Source organism: Delphinus delphis, chromosome 17 (genome assembly GCF_949987515.2).
Source record: "Delphinus delphis chromosome 17, mDelDel1.2, whole genome shotgun sequence".
In the NCBI taxonomy this organism is placed as follows: Eukaryota; Metazoa; Chordata; class Mammalia; order Artiodactyla; family Delphinidae; genus Delphinus; species Delphinus delphis.
The window spans coordinates 72,051,551-72,072,573 of record NC_082699.1 but is presented as its reverse complement, the minus strand read 5'-3'; the positions used below and the strand labels follow the sequence as shown (position 1 = coordinate 72,072,573).

At 33.7% G+C, this 21,023-nt stretch overlaps 1 protein-coding gene across 10 annotated transcripts in view; it reads right to left on the bottom strand.

Annotated features, from left to right (window-relative positions):
* PHF20L1 (PHD finger protein 20 like 1) overlaps nt 1-21,023 on the bottom strand; it is a 78,458-nt gene that overhangs the window by 34,163 nt on the left and 23,272 nt on the right. For 6 of the 10 annotated variants that reach the window (XM_059995211.1, XM_059995213.1, XM_059995215.1 and 3 more), the window contains 6 exons: nt 16,658-16,871; nt 15,950-16,078; nt 10,997-11,079; nt 7,214-7,466; nt 4,883-5,071; nt 4,415-4,621 (listed from right to left, as the gene is read on the bottom strand). In XM_059995211.1, the coding sequence (XP_059851194.1) occupies nt 4,415-4,621; nt 4,883-5,071; nt 7,214-7,466; nt 10,997-11,079; nt 15,950-16,078; nt 16,658-16,871 (1,075 nt within the window). The remainder of the gene's footprint in view (nt 1-4,414; nt 4,622-4,882; nt 5,072-7,213; nt 7,467-10,996; nt 11,080-15,949; nt 16,079-16,657; nt 16,872-21,023) is intronic. The other 4 variants (XM_059995214.1, XM_059995216.1, XM_059995217.1 and 1 more) reach the window with 1 other exon arrangement.

The following is a 21,023-nucleotide window of genomic DNA, read 5'->3' as shown; positions in this document are numbered from 1 at the left end:
ATGAGAAGTTCTCTACATTGTCCTTATTTCACCAGGCACTAGAATTTGGGAACCAAAGTACGTGGATATTAGTTTACAGAATACTGGTTTTTACACTAAATTTTATCAACAGAACATTTTCGTCAAACAAAATGTTATGTAATATTCCAATACATAATACAACCACCCCCCGCCAAATGAAAAACACAATAAAAAAACTGAATGGAGCGCTTTAGATTAAAGCAAGAGTGACAGATCTCTGAGCCACGCCTGCTTTCACATCCTGCAAGGCGCAGTAATGTGGAGAGGTTTTGGCAGTGTGCGAAATATCTGATTCTCCTGGCAAAAAAGGCGGCTATCCCTGAGACTCTCCATGGAAACCCCAGGCTCTGTACAAGCCATGAACATCTGCTGTGGGGTGGAGGGAGATTACGGAGTCTCTGGTTGTAGTTCTGTTTTGTACAATTCTGGAAAAAAACTGAAAAACACTTTAAAACAAAAAGGCTTTTTAGAAAGTAAATGTGAAATTGGTGTCCCCACAAGTCAGAATGTGACTGTTATTGTCTCACCCGTCCATACACTAAGCTTCCATATTTTAACTCCTTGAAGGGCTCAGAGTAATTCAGTATTTGTTATATCAGTACATATATCCAGTAGATAAATAAGAAAACTAGTTAACATCCCAGTTAGCAACAGAACTAACACTCTATCCTTACCTAAAACTGGTTGGCTCTGTTAGAGAAAGTATTCTGATAATAAAATAAAAACAAAGGCATCGATTTTTACAAGGGCACCAATGACTGTTTTTGGTAATGAGGGCGGCAGGGCAGTAGTATTCTTAACCTTGATTAGTCATATTCTATGCATGCTTCCCAGTGGAAGAATGCAGAGGATTAGGGCAAGTTCATTATCTATACTGGAAGAACAAGTGTTAACCTATTAAGAACACATGTATATAATAATTGGATAATTTGCATAATCTCATTAATTCTTTACCATGACTGTGATATGAGCATGCACATACCACTCACACGAAAAAGTAAAACTCTTAAGTCTGTTAAACTATTTCACAGTTAATGACTAACATCCTCATCATTCTTAATACCCCCAAAATTCCAATTTGAAAAAAATACCCCCAGAAAATGTCTTTGATACAAGTTCTGGTAAATAATGCTTTCTACAGAAGTTTTAAAATTCAACAGTAACAAAATTTACTTTTATAATTAACATGAAACAAACCAAGCAAACAGATTAAAAAGAAAGAAGAAACAAAAACAAAACTCCTGGTACTTTGACTGCAGATGGAAGACAACTTGGGAAGCAGACAGAAGGCCAACAAATACTACGAAACAGTTTCGAGAGGGTAGCTAACAAAAGTGTTGAGAGAAAAAAGCACGCAGACCACTGAGAATTTCAGTGCAAGTCAGACAGGTTCACAAGGTTTTAATCAAAAGATGTCCAATTAGAACATGACCTGAATTCCATTACTTCCCTCAAAAAACAAAAAATGAAAAGGGGTAATAGAAATAAATCAGAATCCCCCCCAAACCCCGCATTCAAATGCTGTGACTGTGTTCAACCCTCTAACAAATGGACTTCCAGTAATTAACATTTAAATCCATGCATTTCCTTGATTTAAGCAATTAAAGTTGCCAGTTATCACCATACTTAAGATGATCCTCATTTTTCAACAAACTTACAAATACATCACATTATAAATCCAAACTCCTCTCTACCTTTCACTTTTCCAGCAAACTATCTTACAACTTTGACTTTCTCAAATAGTTTTCGAATACTTAAAAAGGAAAAAAATATGGTGCCTTCCCTCTACCTCAGTACATTTTTTAACCATTATGAGAAACAAGAACCACACCCCAATGATAATTAGCTACATCTCCACAAATATACTAGAAATTCTGGGGGAAAAACGAAAAACCACTAGGCTAGTACTCTGATTAGACACAAAATCACTGGAATTAAAGATTTCCATGTATAATCACTACTTTGACATTTTAGGATACATCATTCAACTAAGATAACTTAGTTATTATACAGCTATCTACATTCATCTATCTTTCAGGCTTGTTACTATTGCTATATAAAAGAAAATACAAACGTTTTCAAATGCACATCTAAAAATAAATTCCCCGGGCTTCCCTGGTGGTGCAGTGGTTAAGTATCTGCCTGCCAATGCTGGGTACACAGGTTCAAGCCCTGGTCTGGGAAGATCCCACGTGCCGCAGAGCAACTAAGCCCGTGTGCCACAACTACCGAGTCTGCACTCTAGAGCCCATGAGCCACAACTACTGAGCCCACGTGCCTAGTGCCCATGCTCCGCAACAAAAGAAGCCACCACAATGAGAAGCCCACGTGCAGCAAGGAAGATCCGAAGCAGCCAAAAATAAATAAATTAAATACATAAATTAAAAATATACACATTGGGGGCTTCCTTGGTGGCCCAGTGGTTGAGAATCTGCCTGCCAATGCAGGGGACATGGGTTCGAGCCCTGGTCTGGGAAGATCCCACATGCCATAGAGCAACTGGGCCCGTGAGCCACAACTACTGAGCCTGCGCGTCTGGAGTCTGTGCTCTGCAACGAGAGGCCATGATAGTGAGAGGCCCGCGCACCGCAATGAAGAGTGGCCCCCGCTCACCGCAACTAGAGGAAGCCCTCGCACAGAAACAAAGACCCAACACAACAAAAAATACATTAAAAATATATATATATATATACACACACACACACACATTTTAAAAACTAATGACTTTATCATTTAAAAAAATAAATAAATAAAAATAAATTCCCCAATGAATATATCTTTTTTTTTTTTTTTGCAGTATGCGGGCCTCTCACTGCTGTGGCCTCTCCCGTCGCGGAGCACAGTCTCCGGACATGCAGGCTCAGCGGCCATGGTTCACGGGCCCAGCCGCTCCGCGGCATGTGGGATCCTCCTGGACTGGGGCACAAACCCGCGTCCCCCGCATCGGCAGGCGGACTCTCAACCACTGCACCACCAGGGAAGCCCAATATATATCATTTTAACTTGAACATATTTTTCATATATTCAGTACAGCAACAAATTCCAGATTGTTAAAGGACTCATAAGAACTTCACCAGGAAAAGTATCTCAAAGGGTTAAAGGTAATTCAGAAATCTTGTGAAAACTGGGAAAAGAAAAATTAATCACCCTACAGATAGAAGGGGCTTAGAAATTGTCCAAAGACAATGGATCAGTTTTGGGAAATGACAAGAAATGTTTCAAAGCCTACAAATCTTCAAATTTGAGCTCTGATTTTTTTAAAACAAGATATGGAAACACTATCATGTATAAAATAACTTCAATCTTTTATTGATTAATGGAATTGTAGAACACTGTATGTTTAATATTAGTTACACTTTCACTTTGAAAGAAGGAACAAGAAGGTAACAGCAGTAATATAAGAAGTATGCTTAAGTTACTTCAGTCATTTTATTTTAATATACACCACCACCAGAAAAGAGCAAGCTCTATTTTATACTTCACCCAAGGATTTGATAAAGTGGTTTCAGAGAAGATACTACTAAAATCGATTATCCCAATACTCTCTGGCTGCTAATCAAAAAACAGTTTTATGTTTTTCCCTACTTCTGAACTGACTCAATTCACCTTATTTATCCATCTACTGATAATTCCAAATTAGTAATTTACTGGAAAAGCATTTGAAATTAGTATTTGCCTTTTTTTTTCTTTTACTCTAGGGGCTCTTTGGTTGAGGTTAAAATTCTATAAAACTTCCAAGTAAAACAATGTAACCATATAAGGGAAATATAAATAAATATAAATCTAATATTCTGTTAGATTAAAACATCAACTTGATAAAATACCTCCGCACGATTTCAGATTACAATAAGTGTCATAAAATCATCAAAAAATGTCTTACTGAGTAGGGCTGATTTTACACATTAGACTCCCAAAATAACATTACAACAAATTACATTTAAATTTTGGAGATTCTGCTCCAAAATATGGGATTATATGTAAGATACAGGTATATAAATTAATTTAAGCTAAGTGTTTCTTAAATATTAAATTCTATTAAATCCTTAAACCTAAGTATTGAGCCCATTAAGTTATTTTCTGGCTTCAAAACCAAGAAACTTCTGTAATTATATTTAGCTCTAATAATTCCTATTTAGTGGAAACAGGATATAAGAAAGAAGTAGGGAGAAGGAAGTAGATTAAAGTGACAAAATAAGAAGTATATCCAGAGAATACGATAGTAAATGGTCACACAAAAGGACGTTAAACAGACTGAGGAACCCTATCTTCCACAGATGTTATGGAGAAGTATTTATAAAGAGGAACTACATATTAAAATAATGTAATTATACATCAAACTGTTTTTACTGTATAAATGCAAGCCTAGCTAACTTGTAAAATGAATCTTTTTTACCTGATGCTGTTGGAGCTCCTCTTCCATCAGTTACTGCTTTGGAAGAAAGATTTGTAAGCATCTGTGTATCTTCCTTTTCTGCCCTGGGGCATTCATTATGGTAAGAGGGATCTGGGGCTAGCGGTGCTGTAACTTCCGAACCACGACTTAAGTCAAGAGGGAGACAGGGTCCCAGTTTCTCAAGTGACAAATGTGCAACATCAGGCACTACACAAAATAAAGAATGTAATATGTTAATATAAATACACTGTCTCGGTTAATATCCATGTGGATTAAAATGTTATATAAATTAAACAGTGCCTGGAAATAAAGAAGGCACTAAATAAATACTTGTAGAATTAAATGAAGTGCTTATAAGTCCAAAGGCTGTTAAGGAAAAAGCAGAAATTTCTTAATATTTTAATAATCTTTATCTCAGTGTTTTGTCTTCTTTTATGTTTGGTTCTATAGAAAAGCAATATACATTACCCTCTGGTACTGAAGACTCTTGCTGATTTTGAGAACTGATGGAGAATACTTTCCCATCAGTGGCTGGAGAGGGAGGAGAAACCTTTTCTACAGAATCATCAGGCATGGGCAAGGTGGCTAAACGCTGAGATCTTCTTCTCCGCTCACTATGCTTGAAAGGTCTAGGGGGGTTCACAGGCTGTGGAGGACCTAGAAAAAGATCTTCAATGTTCACGAAGCAGATACATGCCAGGATCATCTTATAATACTTAAGGAGAAAAATGGGAAAAATGATTCAAATTCTGCCCTCTGATGTTGTAAGGTATCCACAAGGAACGGCATGTTCCAAAAGTAATCAAAGGCAAAAACTGCCCCCATTCACAAGGGTTAATCAAAACTTCTAAAATCTAAAGCCTACTAGAACCAAAAGAAAATAACATGGAACATTAATTTCAGGTAGTTTCCCAAGTAACAGACTACAGTTAATTCTCTAATTGCAGATCCTTGTTAGTTGCCATTTTTCCTTTGGGAAAATAATCTCTGTATAGCCAAAGATTAAAAAAAATACATATATATATATATATATGTGTGTGTATATATATATATATATATATATATATATGTCCCTTTTGCTACATTACAAATCTAGAAACTCTAAGAAAAAAAAAGGCAGGGGCATAGGTGACAAAAATCTGACATGCATTGTAGAGTTAGTGCTTTACTTGCCAAAGTAAAACTAATGTAAGTAATTTTATCCCACCCTCATTCCCGCAAATGGATTTTTATAAACATATATTTGGGCCTGATTCATTAAAAAAAATTGAACACAAACAACTTTAAGGACTCATTATGGGCAAAACCCGAGGATTTTTAAAGAATATGACACTGTTCTTGCCCTCGTGTGTTTTTTATTTTGTTTTAAAAAACTAACTTGGTGAGCCATTTGAGCATCTTCTAGCTATGTATTAACAGAAGTTTGGAAATTTTTTTTTTTAACCTTTCATTTTCTTCTTTCTACACGGCATGTAAATATGTTTGATGATTTAGAACAGGCAGGACTACATAAGCCAATATATGCATGTTAATTTAGCAGGAGGAAATGAGTAGTTTAAAAAGGTTGACGCTTTGGGTATTTAAAAATAATTTTACAAAAGTCAAAATGGAAAAGACATGGTGATAATTGAAAAAAAAAAAAGAATAAAATTCAATTGCTGTAACACTGGTCATAATACCAAAATACAAAACAATTGCAAAATAAAATACGTATCAATGTCATGTGACATTGTAGTGACTACTAATGATATTATTTCATGATAAATGCCATAATGAAATGAAGCTTATAAAGAAACAGTTGAGTTTTTCTGTTTCCATCATTTCTACTCATTTATTAAAAAGAACCAAAACAAAACAAAGAAGTACCAAAACCTGATCAAAAATTGAAAAACATGGTTTGGCAAAAAGAATATAGCAATGGAATGCAAGAGGAAGTTAATATATTTGATTGATAGACGTCTTCTCAATGTCACCATTTTTAATTGTTGTGGAAGATATGATATGGAGAAGTTCATGAGGAAATGTGTCATATTCATTTAATAATCAGGTTACTAATTCATTCACTGTATAAACAGCAAAATTATCTTTTACCCGGTGACTTTTCAGGTAATTATTTTTCATATGTCTCTAACTTAGAATACTAAAACATGAGAAACACACAGTCAACACAAATCTTGTCTTATATATATCCAAACCCATGTCAATAGGCTATTTAAAAAAGACCAAGTTAACTCTTGAAAAATTAGTGGTATTGAAACAGTAAAATCTTTAAATATAAGATCAAGGAAGCAATCTTCTTCTTTCATCAGTAAGATTAAACTGAAGTTTGCACTCTAAATCCTACAATAAGAACTGAATAAAATGTATTGCCGAAGAGGGTACAGACAACTGGGGACAGTAACTAAATCTATCCATAAGAATAGTCTTAGGAGTTCAGGAAAACATCCACTATGGGTCTTTTTGTATCTCATAATGGTTTTGTTCTGTTTTTTTTGTAATGAATCAGGCCTCTCATTGTGCTTGGATTATTAGTTGAGGAGAGTCAAACTACAGTGGAATTTGGTTATTAAATGCTAAGGTTTCTTAACCAGCAGTATAGTCACTGTACCTCTGTACAATACATCAGTCAGAAATGTAAATGGGTTTTGCCCCTAAAATAGTTTCAAGTCTTCCCTATCATATCCACTTAAGTTTGAATTTTTAAAATGCAACTTCATAAAAATACAATATAACTACAACCAAACTGTTTTTAATGTATCTTATAGGATAAGTAACTATTTTTTAAAAATCTGTGCTCACTAGTTTTATTTATCATTGAAGAAGAAAGCTGAGATACAAGCGTCAAATCCTCGACTTGTATTAATTCTGGGGAAAGTGGTGATTTAGGGGGTTTTATACACCCAGAAGAATCTCCAGATTCATGTTTGCATTTCTTGCTGCGAGCCTTCCCTGAAGACAAAGTTGAGGATAACAGTGCAGGTTTCTGAGTGTTGGCAGAACTGCTAATGTCAGCTTCATTTTTTTTCTGACTTTGAGGTTTAGGTGAAATCGCCTGAATAAATAATAAAAAATTGATATTTTTATTTTGGTTTCTTCATTTTTGTTGTTTTCTATTTTGACTGTTAAGCATCTTTAGTATCCAAAAACATTGTTAAGCAACATATAACATTTCTATTACAAATGAAAAACCAAAAAGAACCCCACAAATTATTAACTAAAAGTTGAATAGGCTGTCTTTAAAGGGATGCTGTCAACTTGTAGTCTAAATTTAGGTTTTTTAAAATGTATTATTTATAATATTCTCAGAAATAAAATGTTATCTTACTGGACAAATATGTTCCGTATTGAGTTAAAATATACCTCTTTTGACACCATAATTACCAATGACATTGATAATAATTAGGTAAATAAACAGCATTTTCAAGTTTTAGAGCATTGGAGGAATACATTTAAGCTTCTGACTTTCAGATTTTTTTTTTATAAAATAATTTCCTTTATCGAGTTCAATGCAGAGGTTTAAGTAGACAATTTCCCTTTAAAGAAAGATCTCAACAGGAAAACAATGATCAAATTAACGAAACATTATCTTTAACTCATTTTAATGCTGAAAGCTAGAGTTTCATAAGCATAATGCATCATGAAATCAAAGCCACCAGCAATACAGAGTTAAAAGACTAAAAAACAATACAAAACAAGCAACAACAACAAGAACAAAAAAAAAAAAAAAACAAGGAGTAAAACCAAGTGTAAGTTAAAAACATTGGATTTAAAAACAAAATACGTCGCATTCTTAGATGAGAGTTTTTACCTTCTTCCTGCCAACTGATACTTTTAAAAAAAAATTAGAACTTTGTCAGTTCTTTCATAAAGAATATCTTCATTCATTTGGCAGTAAAATGTCCTACATATGTAAAACTATATGTGAATGTGTCCTAAGACATCAGAGAACAGCCACATTGGATGGATTTGCAATCTACGGTGTTGGAATGCCTATACTGCATCTCTTTTTGATATATGTTATCTGAGAGCAAAGTATGAGATACACTTTTTTAAAAAAAACCTATACTAGAATAGGTTTTTATAAAGGACCAAACTACTAGCTCTATGAACAACATGCTTGTCCCCAAGATACCTTTTTACTTCCATATCTTTTGTGAGGGATGACCATCAGGTCTGCAGTCTGCAGTTCTCTGGAATATGGAAGATCATTGTCTGGGGACCAAACAGCTTTCTGTTCCCACTAAAAATATTTATAAAGCGCTCAAATTTTGGTGGAAAAAAAGTGAATATTTGGTATTAAGTATGGCACCTTTGTGCTACAGATGGCATGTTGGACATACCACATAAAGGGCTGGTGTCAAGTGTCTCATTCATTGAGTTGTCATTTCTATTCTTGAATTTACTCATTACACATGTGTATAAGTGCAGATTAATCATTTGAAAAAAAAACTCCATATGCAGAAAGGATTCCTAAGCTTATCATAAAAGGTGTTGCCAGAAAAGTAATTAGAGCCATTACTTGTAAATAAACAATTTTATTGTTCATCTTCACATATGTGAGAGACATCACTACAGCATCCATTACTCTCAAGTTACAAAGTTATAAAACAAGATTTTAATACTTAAATTAATATCTGGATAAGGTGCTTAACCGCTAAACAAGGACAAATTAACATTTTTTAAAACTTACTGAATTATGCATCTAATGCAGGTTTTATCCAAAAGTAAATATAACATGACAATTCCCTAATACAATTAAATAATCTGTAATTAATAATCTGAGAACTGGGGTTCAAGACCACAGAGTTTGAGGTTTTTTTTAATGTAAATAAATAAATCCCTCAGGACAGTAAGTTTTGGCCTTAGGCCTGTTATAAATCTACGTCATGAGTGGCATTATTTTACTCATTAGGGCAACAGAGGTTAGTGACAATCTCTCTCCTTCAAGTCTATTGTTGATACCGAGATGTAATTAAGAATTTTATAACTCGGCTTTTTAACTTTGAAGAAGGGCAAACACTTAGCACAAAAATTAAGAGTATGGTTACAAAACATTTCACATTGAAATCAACCTGAATGAAAAAAAGGGGGGGAACAGCATCCTGTTCCTTAAAAATATAAAATAATTTACAAAGTTTTCATTAATGATCATTGGTCTCTTTGTTACAAAACTGGGAAGGACTCTCAAAATTTTTTTAATTATGTAAATAAAAACAGCCGAGTTACTCAATTTTTTTTCTTTGTTTTTTAAGCTCAGTTTCAAAATGTTGTACTTCTCTCTGAAATGGGCACTGCCCTCTACACTAACTTTCACATATAATAAATAATTTTCACAATCACATTCATCTCAGCAGGATTGTGCATAATAAAAGATTGACATTGTAATGAATTTTCCAGAAACATTTTATTACCCAAGTCCCTGATTTATTGCATTCTGAGAATACCATAAACAGTGGTGAAAATACAAAATATTGTTATATCTGGGACGTTGAATATAGTAATACACAGTAAAAAAGTCACTTAAAATTTGGTTGATATACTGACAATAACGGCAAAGACTTAACCGTTTGATGACCACAGAAAATCAGAAGGTATGATTCGCTGACATATTAATCAATTTAAAAGATCACTGATTCAATACAACATTAATGGAGGCACCAAAACAATGCACTGTTATCATATCAGGCCTAAAATAACCCTGAAAAACTCAATACAATATCAATTAAATTTGGACTGTTTTTTAAAACGCATATAGAGAAGAGCAACAGGTACTCATTTTAAAGTCTTCTTTATTAGGCTACTAATAAAGAAAATTAAAATAATACAAAAAGGGTATATTAAAACTACATTAAGGCTCAGATTTTAAAACAGGAGAACCAAGGAAATCCAGTTATGGCTATTACTGTGTTCTTATAGTCTTACAGTGCCCAAGAAGGTAAGCCCTTAGAAAATGGAAAAGCATGCACAGTCCACTATATACAGGTATTGTGGGAATCTGAAGGTAGCCAAGGCAAAATCTAGCAACTGCAACCTTCACTTTTAAATTCCTCTATTAGGTGGTTTAAAGACAGACCCTTAATAGTTTAAAAAAATTTTTTTTGTAGTTATTAAAATATACATCCTAGCAAAAATGTATGGCTCATTGATCAATTCATAAAACACATAGTCAGTCTAACAACACCAATTGTTACAATATAAAAGAAACTTCTTACAAAAGAAGCTTTATTAGATGTCAAAAAACCCTGTTTTAACTCACAAATGAAAAGTATTTGTGTAAGGGTCTTTTTGTAAGCTAGTTAAATGTGACCCAGCTGGAAGCCTATACCCTGGGATGCCTGCCTCCAGGCCTTCAACTGTTGGGGGACAAAGGCTTTAATGCCAGCCTACTGAAAATAAACACTAATGAAGTCTGTAGTTTATCTGTATACCTTGGAGAAGGCAGAGTTAAAAATATAGCATCAATTAATTACCTTCCTATTCCCATATCTGATCAAAAGGGCAATTTCAATTATGTGGATACTATAGCTCCTTGATCATTCCAGTTGGGAACCTTGAAAAAAATCAAATGCTACCATTTCATACCTGCTCCAGCATTGGAGCCGTTTCACTGTTGTCTTCCTTTTTTTCAGCACCATCCACCCCAACAGCTTTGGATGCCAACAAACCTTGAGAAAAATTGTACAGAAATTGCTTATTAGAAAAAATATCGACTTTCACACTAATTAACTTCTCAAAAATTTTAGCAGTTGAAATCCCCTATACTTTTTTATAGAAAGTAAATACAACACTCTCAGAAATTTACTTGTCAAAAATACAAACACCCTTAATAATGGCTCAAGGGGCTGAATTAGAACTTGAGAGTTGCTTACACAATTAGTTTTTAAAATAAAAAAATTAACTAAAAATACCCTTTTAAAAAAATCACACATATACACATTTATTCTGTACAAATTTAAATTTCTATGGTTTAATGTCCCAAAACCTAAGATGGCTTAAATTGTTAATACTTAGGCTTTGTCTATAACTGAAATAAAATATGGAATTAATATTAAGATATAAGGAATCCTTCCAAACAACCAGAATATAAAATAAGATTGTTGTTGTTGTTGGATTATTAGTTAAAAAAATACTTCCAATTTTTTATTTCACCTGGATCCTTTAACCTAAGCTTTACAAGTTTGTTTCTATACCCAGCTGTAGCTTACCTTCTTACAAAAGTGGTGAAAACATGGATGCATCCATTTTATGTTAACGTAAAAGAGTACAGATCCTTCCTACAACATTTGAACTTACTTAATATTATAGCCTCATTCTACAATTAATGAAATACACTGGGAGTTCCAGTTTTCACCAATATATACCATTAATTCTGAATTTTAGAAGACAGAATATTTTATCTGGAGTATATATAATTAACTTTACAAGACATTAAAACTCTGCTTTAATTTAGAAATTACAGGCATTTACTTAGTCAAGATTCTTTGCTAAGCACCAGATAGGTACCCTCAATGGAATCAAATTTATTTGCTGCTTCTTATGGCCACCAAGCACATAAAAAGTCACCAAAAATCATTTTTGTGTCATTTCAAAGTCAGGCACACAAAACCTTGGCCTCAAAGGAAGCATGTTTAATAACTGACAAAATAACAGTAAACTGACTTCAGCAATTGTACCATTATATTATTAACGCTGTCTACATCATATTTAATAGGAGAAAAAAGGTGCCCCAAAATGCCACCTAACTTCGAGCTACCCTGTGGCAACATCGCTTGATTTTTTCAGGTAACAATCTCAAAGATGTTAAGTAATCTAAGTGGAAATTCAAATATTAAAATTGTATTCTCAAAATAGTACTAGAGCCAAGTGTTAAATCAGGCAAAAGGCACCTTTCCATTATTAGATAATAAAGTTGAATATCTATCACTCAGAATTGTAATTCAAAACAGCAAAGGCTGAGAATAAAACAATGATTTTGATACAGCAATGATTGGTATTAAAACTGCTATTTGGTGCAGTTTGACATAATTCATATTGCTCAAGTCCCACACAGTATTAAGTGTAGGTTTAAATGGAGGAAAAAAGACCCAATGTATAAGTAATTTTACAAAAATAGTTTATAAATCATAAATTCAATCCTAACTATAATAATAAAACTTTTGAACACATTTTTAGATGACTAAAAAAGATGTAGCACAGAATATTTCTTTAACATTTAAAGCTGCATTCACTAGGTTTTTCTTCTCTAGCTAATATTTCTGAGGTTAAATACTACTAAAAATAAAAAGAACAATAATTAGGAAATTAGGTTCTTCTTTTGTAGGGAACTGAGTAGAGGCCCTACTTCGAAGGGGTACTCAAAGAGGACAAATATTTGCTATTCAATCTACTAAATACACTTTACGTTTTTCGTTTCCTTTCATATAGGTGGTGGAAATACTTTTAAATCATATCAATAGATGAAACAGATCACAACCTTCAAGAATTAATTGGAGGAAAATAAATACAAATGAAATTAATTTTTGTTATTTGCAAATATGTATTAATTATCAATATATTACTTATCAATATATTACTAACAAGTCCTCATCCAAATAAGATATCTACAAACATTTTAACAGAATGTGTTATGCAGTTTTAAGAAATTATTTAAATATCAGGTAGAAGTAGAATATAAATTTTTGTAAGTCCCACCCACAAAGTGATAATTTCTCAATACTCTACTTCAGCTATAAAGTAGAGTTAGTCTCTCACTGCTGATAGGAATAAACACAACAGAGGCCAGAGCATCTGGTAATGGGGAAGACAGAAAGAGCAAAGTGGTTAAATTCATGGTCTACTTTTCATCCAGCGATTCCAAAACACAATATTCTTGCTTAGATTAAGAACCAAATATCCTGGATATTATTATCAATAACTTATTACTGGCCAATTCAAATCTCTGGGGTTTTTTAATTATTTTTTAAATTCCTTAAGCTGTACAAACATATCTAAACTGGCTGAATGTCTAGGAACTCCTAGAACTATTACAAACAGACCATGCACTAACTGCTGTTTCTTCTTTTACTCTCTGACAACCCGTACTTTAAAATCTACTCAAATTTGCTTACAGTTTGCTTGCAACTTTGTCCCAAAGTATAAACTTTATTATCTTTGTAAAATAGTTTGTTCTAAATCAGTATGCATAAAGTTATCAATAATTATCAATAAGGTACATGACAATGAAAAATAAGATTCTGGAAGAACATATATATACTATGCAACAATAATTTCAGTGTCTACTTATTTGAAAATTTTGAAGAAAGCCATCCTATTCCATTCTCTGTAGAGAAATCATGTTTGGAATCTCTGTAGGGTGTATATATGAGGAAGAGACAGAAAGAGAGTGAATAAATACATGAATTAAATTTATCCAGCTGCTGGTCCACTTATTTCCTGTTAGAACTATTTAAAAAATAAATAAAATGGTGTGCGTGGTGGGGGGGGGGGGTAATACATCAGAGCAGGCTGAGATGCTGCCATGTTACCAGCCTATTCCTCTCAGTAGTAAAGGGACAAAAAGACAGATATAAGTGAGCTTGAGAAATTTAAAATATGCCATAATTCCATAACAAAATTGCTATTTCATATTAGTTCTCATCTCTTTTTATGGTCCACAGATGAAATTTACTGTACAGAGGCAAGCCGGAGTTTCAATCATAAAAGACAATCTTAAAATATCTATTATCTTTTTGCATGGTATAGTTGTAACATGAAATCAGAAATAGATGCAGAGATGAACTATTAAAAAAACTAACATACATCTTCTGAGTAAATAAAGGGAAAAGATCATAACAGTTTCACATTCGTAAAATCTTATGCCTTTCTACTGTTGCCCAAACTATTACTTGTTGATTTGCGATTCCCAAGAGGAAGTGAAGACAAAGTCCCTCCACAGAAGGCACAGGGTGTTACTAAAGCAACCAGTATTAGAACTTCCTTGAGGTACACGGTAAAATGGTTTTCCCCCCACTACTGTCTTTTCAAGGCCAAGCGGAAATACTGCATCATTGTGGATTGAGCTGTTTTCTTACTTCTTTAAATGGTGAGCTTGAACTTCTCAGTAAGACACATGTAAGAGTATACTGACTGAAACTAAAATCAGATTATCCAGATTGTAGGAAAAACCATGATGCTGGGAAACTGGCAGTTGTAGCGTCAGTGTCACTTCCATCTTCCTTGATCTTGGCTCCCCCAATAAGGCTGTTTCAATCTTGGTATCACAGCAGTTAGAAGTACTATTCCACAGTACAGAGCTCGGAGTTCCATTATTCCAAGTCAAAACGGAAGTCTCAAGTTGCCATCATAATAATCACTAAGATAACATTTTGGCTTTCTCCAAAGCTAATAGTTTCTAAGGAAAAGGTGGAATGGGGATGGGTAAATTGATTTGAAATATTTCCTGTCCTGGGGCCAAATATATCCTTTATCAGAGAAAGGCACAAAAATAATATTAACAATGGAAAGACTAAATACTCTCACTTGTTGAAACCAATTATAATTACTTAGATGAATACTGTAATAAAACAGCGGCTCTAAAGAACCCTCAGCTGCAAAGTCATCTTTCAGTGGACTTACACTCTTTAGAAAATGGTCAAAATGTTTAATTTACATTTATTCTTGGGTCTGACAATGAAACCAAGCTTTTTCAAGTTATTTAAAAGAATGTCAACAAAGATTTACATAGCTTTATTAGGCCAAAGGCACAAAAAAATCATTTGTCCTTAAAATAAGAGCATATGACTGAATATTAATTAAAATATTTTACCTCCCCTTTTATAACATATACTCAGAAAAATTAAATATATTCACAATTTCTTTTAAAGATTAGAATCATTAGGCTGAATGGAACTGTGGGTCTTAGTATGACTGGCCCCTTCTTCTGTAAACACTAACCAGGCTAGAATTTCCAGTGCTTTTCATCATTCTAGTATTCTACTTCCTAATTACAACAAGGCATAGAGAAATAAGTCCAAATTCTAGAGACCAACCTGAAGATAAGAATAGAAATTTTTAAAATGTATAGAAGTACTTTTACATTGGGCATAACAAATTTGGGAGCTGAATTTAATTCAGTATTCATCTTCCCAACCATATATGGTACCATCTTTAATGAGACCAGTCAAGCGTAAGAATGTGTAATATTTAGAACCTCAGACATTATGTCACCACAAGTTGACAAAAGCATATAATTCAATTCTTAGAGAAACTACTCCTGCCACCCAGGTGATTTTAAAACTACGGAATTTTGTAACATTTGATCCTATGGATCCTCACAACATCCCTGTGAGGTAGGTAGAAAATATGTGATACTTTTCACATTTCCAACAGAAAAAGCCCCTGGTGTTGAAAGGGATGACCTTGAAGAAACAAAGCAACTGTCTTTCTCATTAACCAGTTAGCTTCACTAAACCAATAGATACATTTTCCTTTATTAAAAACAAACTACTATAAAATCAAACCCTCCATTTCCCCCCAAAAAGAATCATTGTAGTTTACCAGTAATCTTGTTAAGTCGAGCTCTCTTTGCCTGAAATGAGTTGCCTTGATTATTTTTCCTCTTGTTTGATAATGTGCTCTCTGGCTGTGGAAAGACCATCTTTGGAACGTTCTCTACATGAAGTCCTACTTTTAATAGAATATATATATGAGAGTTTATCTAGAATCCAAAGTTAAAACACATGAATATTTTTAAAATAGCAAAATAATACAAAAGATCTGCACTTAATTTTTTCAATCTAGTGCTTGACACAACTTTAAAAAACACAAATCTCTCTAGACCAACATATTAGAAATAAAAAAACTACTAAGCAGTTATGCTTTAGGAAAGGAGTGACTTACTGCTTTTTCTGTATTATATATTGAAATGCATGCAGAAACATTTTAAAGGCTAAAGAAAACAAAACAAACAAACAAAAAAACCCACACAAAAGAAATCCCAAAACCTACTTGGTAGAAGTTACAAATCAAATTCTCAATGCATTTCTATTCAAGAATACTGAGGGTAACCATTATCAAGCACCCATATTAGGCCATTAATCTTCAGATCTGTAAGACGCTAAAAAACTTAACCATCATATTATGCTAGGAAAAAAATCCTAATAATTTCAACACATGTTCAAATTACAGGCAGCCAAAGGATTTGACTTATTCACTATGTGAGTTTACCACTGCCATAGGGAATGAATGTAAGAACATATTTTGTACCAAATGTTTCACTAGATGTGGGCAGATCTTCCTTCTTCTCAACTTCTGGTGTGGCTAGAGAAGCTGAAGTTTCTTCCTTTTTTGAAGGTACTTTAAACCATTTTCTCTCATCTTTCTCTTTATCTTTATTGCTGTTAGCGCTAGTCCGAGGTTTGTTCCCTGTTTTATTCTTGGCTGCAGCTGCAGCAGCTGCTTTGACTAAAGCTATCCAATCCTCCAAAGGAAAAACACAAAACATGTGAAGCATTAAAAATTAATTAAAATTTAATTATACTAATGAATAAAAACATGTATCACATTTTCAAAGCTATTTTCACTCACATGCACACAAATATAAAAATCAAATTAACTACATTTACAAGGTAGATCATCAACATGGTAGATTATCAAATTTAACAATCTAATCGGTTATATGATCTTACAGAAAATGGGAAAATATTCAATATCAAATACTCTTTTGATGGACTAAAATCTAAAATATAAGAAAACCTATGACAAATGTGGAATATTACATGACAGTCTACCTTAGGGTTTAAACGTTGAATTATGTTTCTTCTCTATAATGCAACAGATCATAAAAGTAATAAGAAAAAAAAGCTTATGTTGTAATTCTGCAAAGATTAAAAGAAACATATAGTCAGCCCGCCCTATCCTTGGGTTCTGCAGGCGTGTATTCAACCAACTGCGGATCAAAAATAGTTGGGAAAAAGAATTCCAGAAAGTTCCAAAAAGCAAAACTTGAATTTGCCATGCTCTGGCAACTATTTACATAGCATTTACACTGTATTTACAACAATTTACATAGCTTTTACCTTGTATTAGGTATTGTAAGTAATCTAGAGATGATTTGGGAGCATGTGAATAGGTTATATGCAATATTGTGCCATTTTATAAAACGGACTTGAGCATCTACAGACTTTGGTATCCATGAGGGTCCTGGAACCAATCTCCTGCAGATAATGAGGGACGACTGTATTACCACTGAGCAAATTACTATTGCTTATTAGGAAGAATGTATCACCCAAGGTAAGGTCAATTTCATAGAAATCAAAGTATGATTTTATTATTTTTTAAAGCTTTTAAAGTTTGGATACCTATTTATCACAACAGCTTAATATTACTAGTAAAAAAAAAAAAAGAGCTACTTGACTTGACCAAGGTAAAGTACACACTGTCAGACTCCAGTTTAATTTCCCTCCCTCTACAATTTCCTGAATCTGTATTAGTTACCATTCTTCTGAGATGCAAATATTTATATTTCCTGTGATAATTTTTTTAGTTTGTGGCTAAATAATTTTTACTGTTTTACTTTTAACTAAAAACACTTATTATGTATTATGGGAAGATGTAAAGAAGTGGTACTAACATGTAAATTTTCACAAAGGCTCTTTTATAACAAATATTTGTAATATCTCTACAGAGTTAATCTTCAACTGATGACTGATGCCACTAAGCTATCAAACAGACCATTGATTCAGACTCAACCAAAATGTGTAATACGTTAAATTCTTAGTCCAAGCAACTAAAAACAATTTCACAACATCAAATGCATTTAATTCATGGGTTACATTAACAAACATAGGCCATTAAGCAATTCAAGTTGATGACTCCTCAGTCTTGAAAATATATGGCAGAGACAGTAAGCCATTAAAAGCAAACATACAAAATCTGTCTCTCTCTCCCCCATGACTGAAATGAACTGAAAACATCATGCGATGTTCTACCTAACACATTCATTCACCAATTTTCTATTGGATACCCTATTACATATACCAGGAAACATGCTAAGCTAATAAAAGATGCTAGATGAAAACCCCAGGAACCCACTGGCCTGGAGTGACCACATCTTTGCTCCTGCCTGGAAGACACTCAATATCCAGATTTCCCCGTATTTTAAACTACATCCCCAATGCATGTCTTATTAGAAAATGAATTATGACAAAGTTGTGAAATAATTTTTTTTTTTTTTTTTTGAGGTACGCGGGCCTCTCACTGTTGTGGCCTCTCCCGCCGCGGAGCACAGGCTCTGGACGCGCAGGCTCAGCAGCCATGGCTCACGGGCCCAGCCGCTCCAGGGCATGTGGAATCTTCCCGGACTGGGGCACGAACCCGTGTCCCCTGCATCGGCAGGCGGACTCTCAACCGCTGCGCCACCAGGGAAGCCCCGTGAAATAAAATTTTGTATCTCTAGTTTGTAAAACCAAAGAACAGCAGATGCACCAGTATTGTCCAATCCAAGTTTTACTTAGAACCACCTCCTTTTTTAGTCCTGCCCATAACGAACTGACAGGCAAATAAAATTAACTATAAGACAATGTGACAGGAGAGACAGTAGAGAATAAACAAAATATTACAGGAGAACAACAAAATTTTGCCTGAAGAGAAAGACTAGTGGAAGGCTTCAGGGAAAATGATAAATGATTTGAACCCTAAAGTAGGAATTTGCTAGGGAAAAAGGCAAAGAACAAGAAATGGACACTCCAAGCAAAAGGAAAACCATTAAACAAAGGGGTGGCAAAGTGTACGCTAATAGGAAAGAGGGGTTTAAGGTCAAGGAGCAATCTGGGTGACTTAAGTATCATGGCTAAGTTGAGCCTTGAGACTAACATTTAAGTAGAAGGAAAAAAGCAACACCAATGAAAACAACTTATAGAGTGCCATCAACAAAGCAGAAAGAAAAACAGGAGTAAGTACAACAGGCAAGCAAAGGCAAGTGATAATTCAGCAGAGATCATATGTTTGCAGTCTTATTAAGAACAGGGCATTTAATTCTGGGTTCCACATTGCAAGGAAAATTTTAAGTTGTTAAGAGAAATGCTAAAAGATGCCGGGGATAAATTCCATGCCCAGTTGTTTTCTCTCTCCAATAAAGAGAAAACTAGAAGAAAGAGATTCATGCTGTACTCTTTGAAAGTGAAATTAGATAAAACAGTTCTTGATCACATGACTTGTTAATCATGGGAATCGCTGCAGTTGCGTGATTAAAGAATTCTCCCATTATTTTGTTCTTCCATTTTTTAATTGGAAAGATTCACTATCAAAAAGAACTCGTGTAGGGACTCTGGCGGTCCAGTGGTTAAGCCTTTGCCTTCCAATGCAGGGGGTGTGGGTTTGATCCCTGGTCGGGAGCTAAGATCCCACATGCCTCGGGGCCAAAAAACCAAAACATAAAACAGAGGCACTATTGTAACAAATTCAATAAAGACTTTAAAAATGGTCCACATCCAAAAAAATCTTTGAAATAAATAAATAACTGGTGTGATCCTTCCATGAATGAGAACTAAAGATGTTTCAAAGTTTCCTGTAGATAACACAGAGCACTGCACTATAATGAACACTATAATGAAATCGGGTATGAGTTCAGTCACTCTGCACACTATGGTTGAGTGAAATTTTAGGTAAGTCATTCTCTAAATTCTGAATTCCTCAACTGTGAAACAGAAATATCAGCTATACCTATGTCAAAGGATTTGCTATAAGGATCCAATAAAACAATGCATACAAAAAATGTTCTAAAAATGGTAAAGGATCTTATGAGCCAATCTTTAACACTAGTGAGTTACAGTGTAAATTTTATATCAGCTCACTCTCAAGAAGAAAAATAGGTGAGAAGAAGCTACAGAAAGTTTAAAGAAGAACATTTCCACACTGCATTTATTTGATTCCTTATCCTTTGCTGGTTTAATAAAAGAAATTTTACTGTATAGTTTTATAAAGGAATTCTCAAAGGACTCAAAATTTAGATGATAATATGCAAAGTGGGATTCTCTTAGCACGGCCCAAACACCTGGTTTATTAAGACATTCAAAAAATAAGAACATTTTATAAAAAACAATTCTACAAATGTTTTGAATATGCTCGTAATTAAAAATTATGAAGAAAATGTAAAATTAAAGGAAATACACTACTAATATTTTCTTCTCAAGTTTGTACTTGACATTGATTTTAATGTTAAATACATCATGGTGTGACTAGAATACTAATTAAAAATAAACATCCAATACATCCAAAAAATTAATTTTTACAACTTATTATTTTACCACGAACCAAACTGGCTCAATGTCTCTTTGGAAAAAATAAAGTTTCAAGGTTAGTGCCATCTCATAAACATTCGAACGACTAGAATGACAAAATAATATTTTTAAAGCAAAAAAAAAAAAAAATGAGAATTTTAATTAAACAGGTACTAACTTCCCAATGTTTAAATCAATCTTTCCATGCAGTAACCAAGGAATCACACCACTGAATGCTTAAGAGAACATTTTATTTATACATACAAGTAGGAAGACACAAAGCAATTTCACAATCAAAAGCATTTCCATTTTAAATGGCATTTCCACATTAATTGGGGGAAAAAAAAACTCTG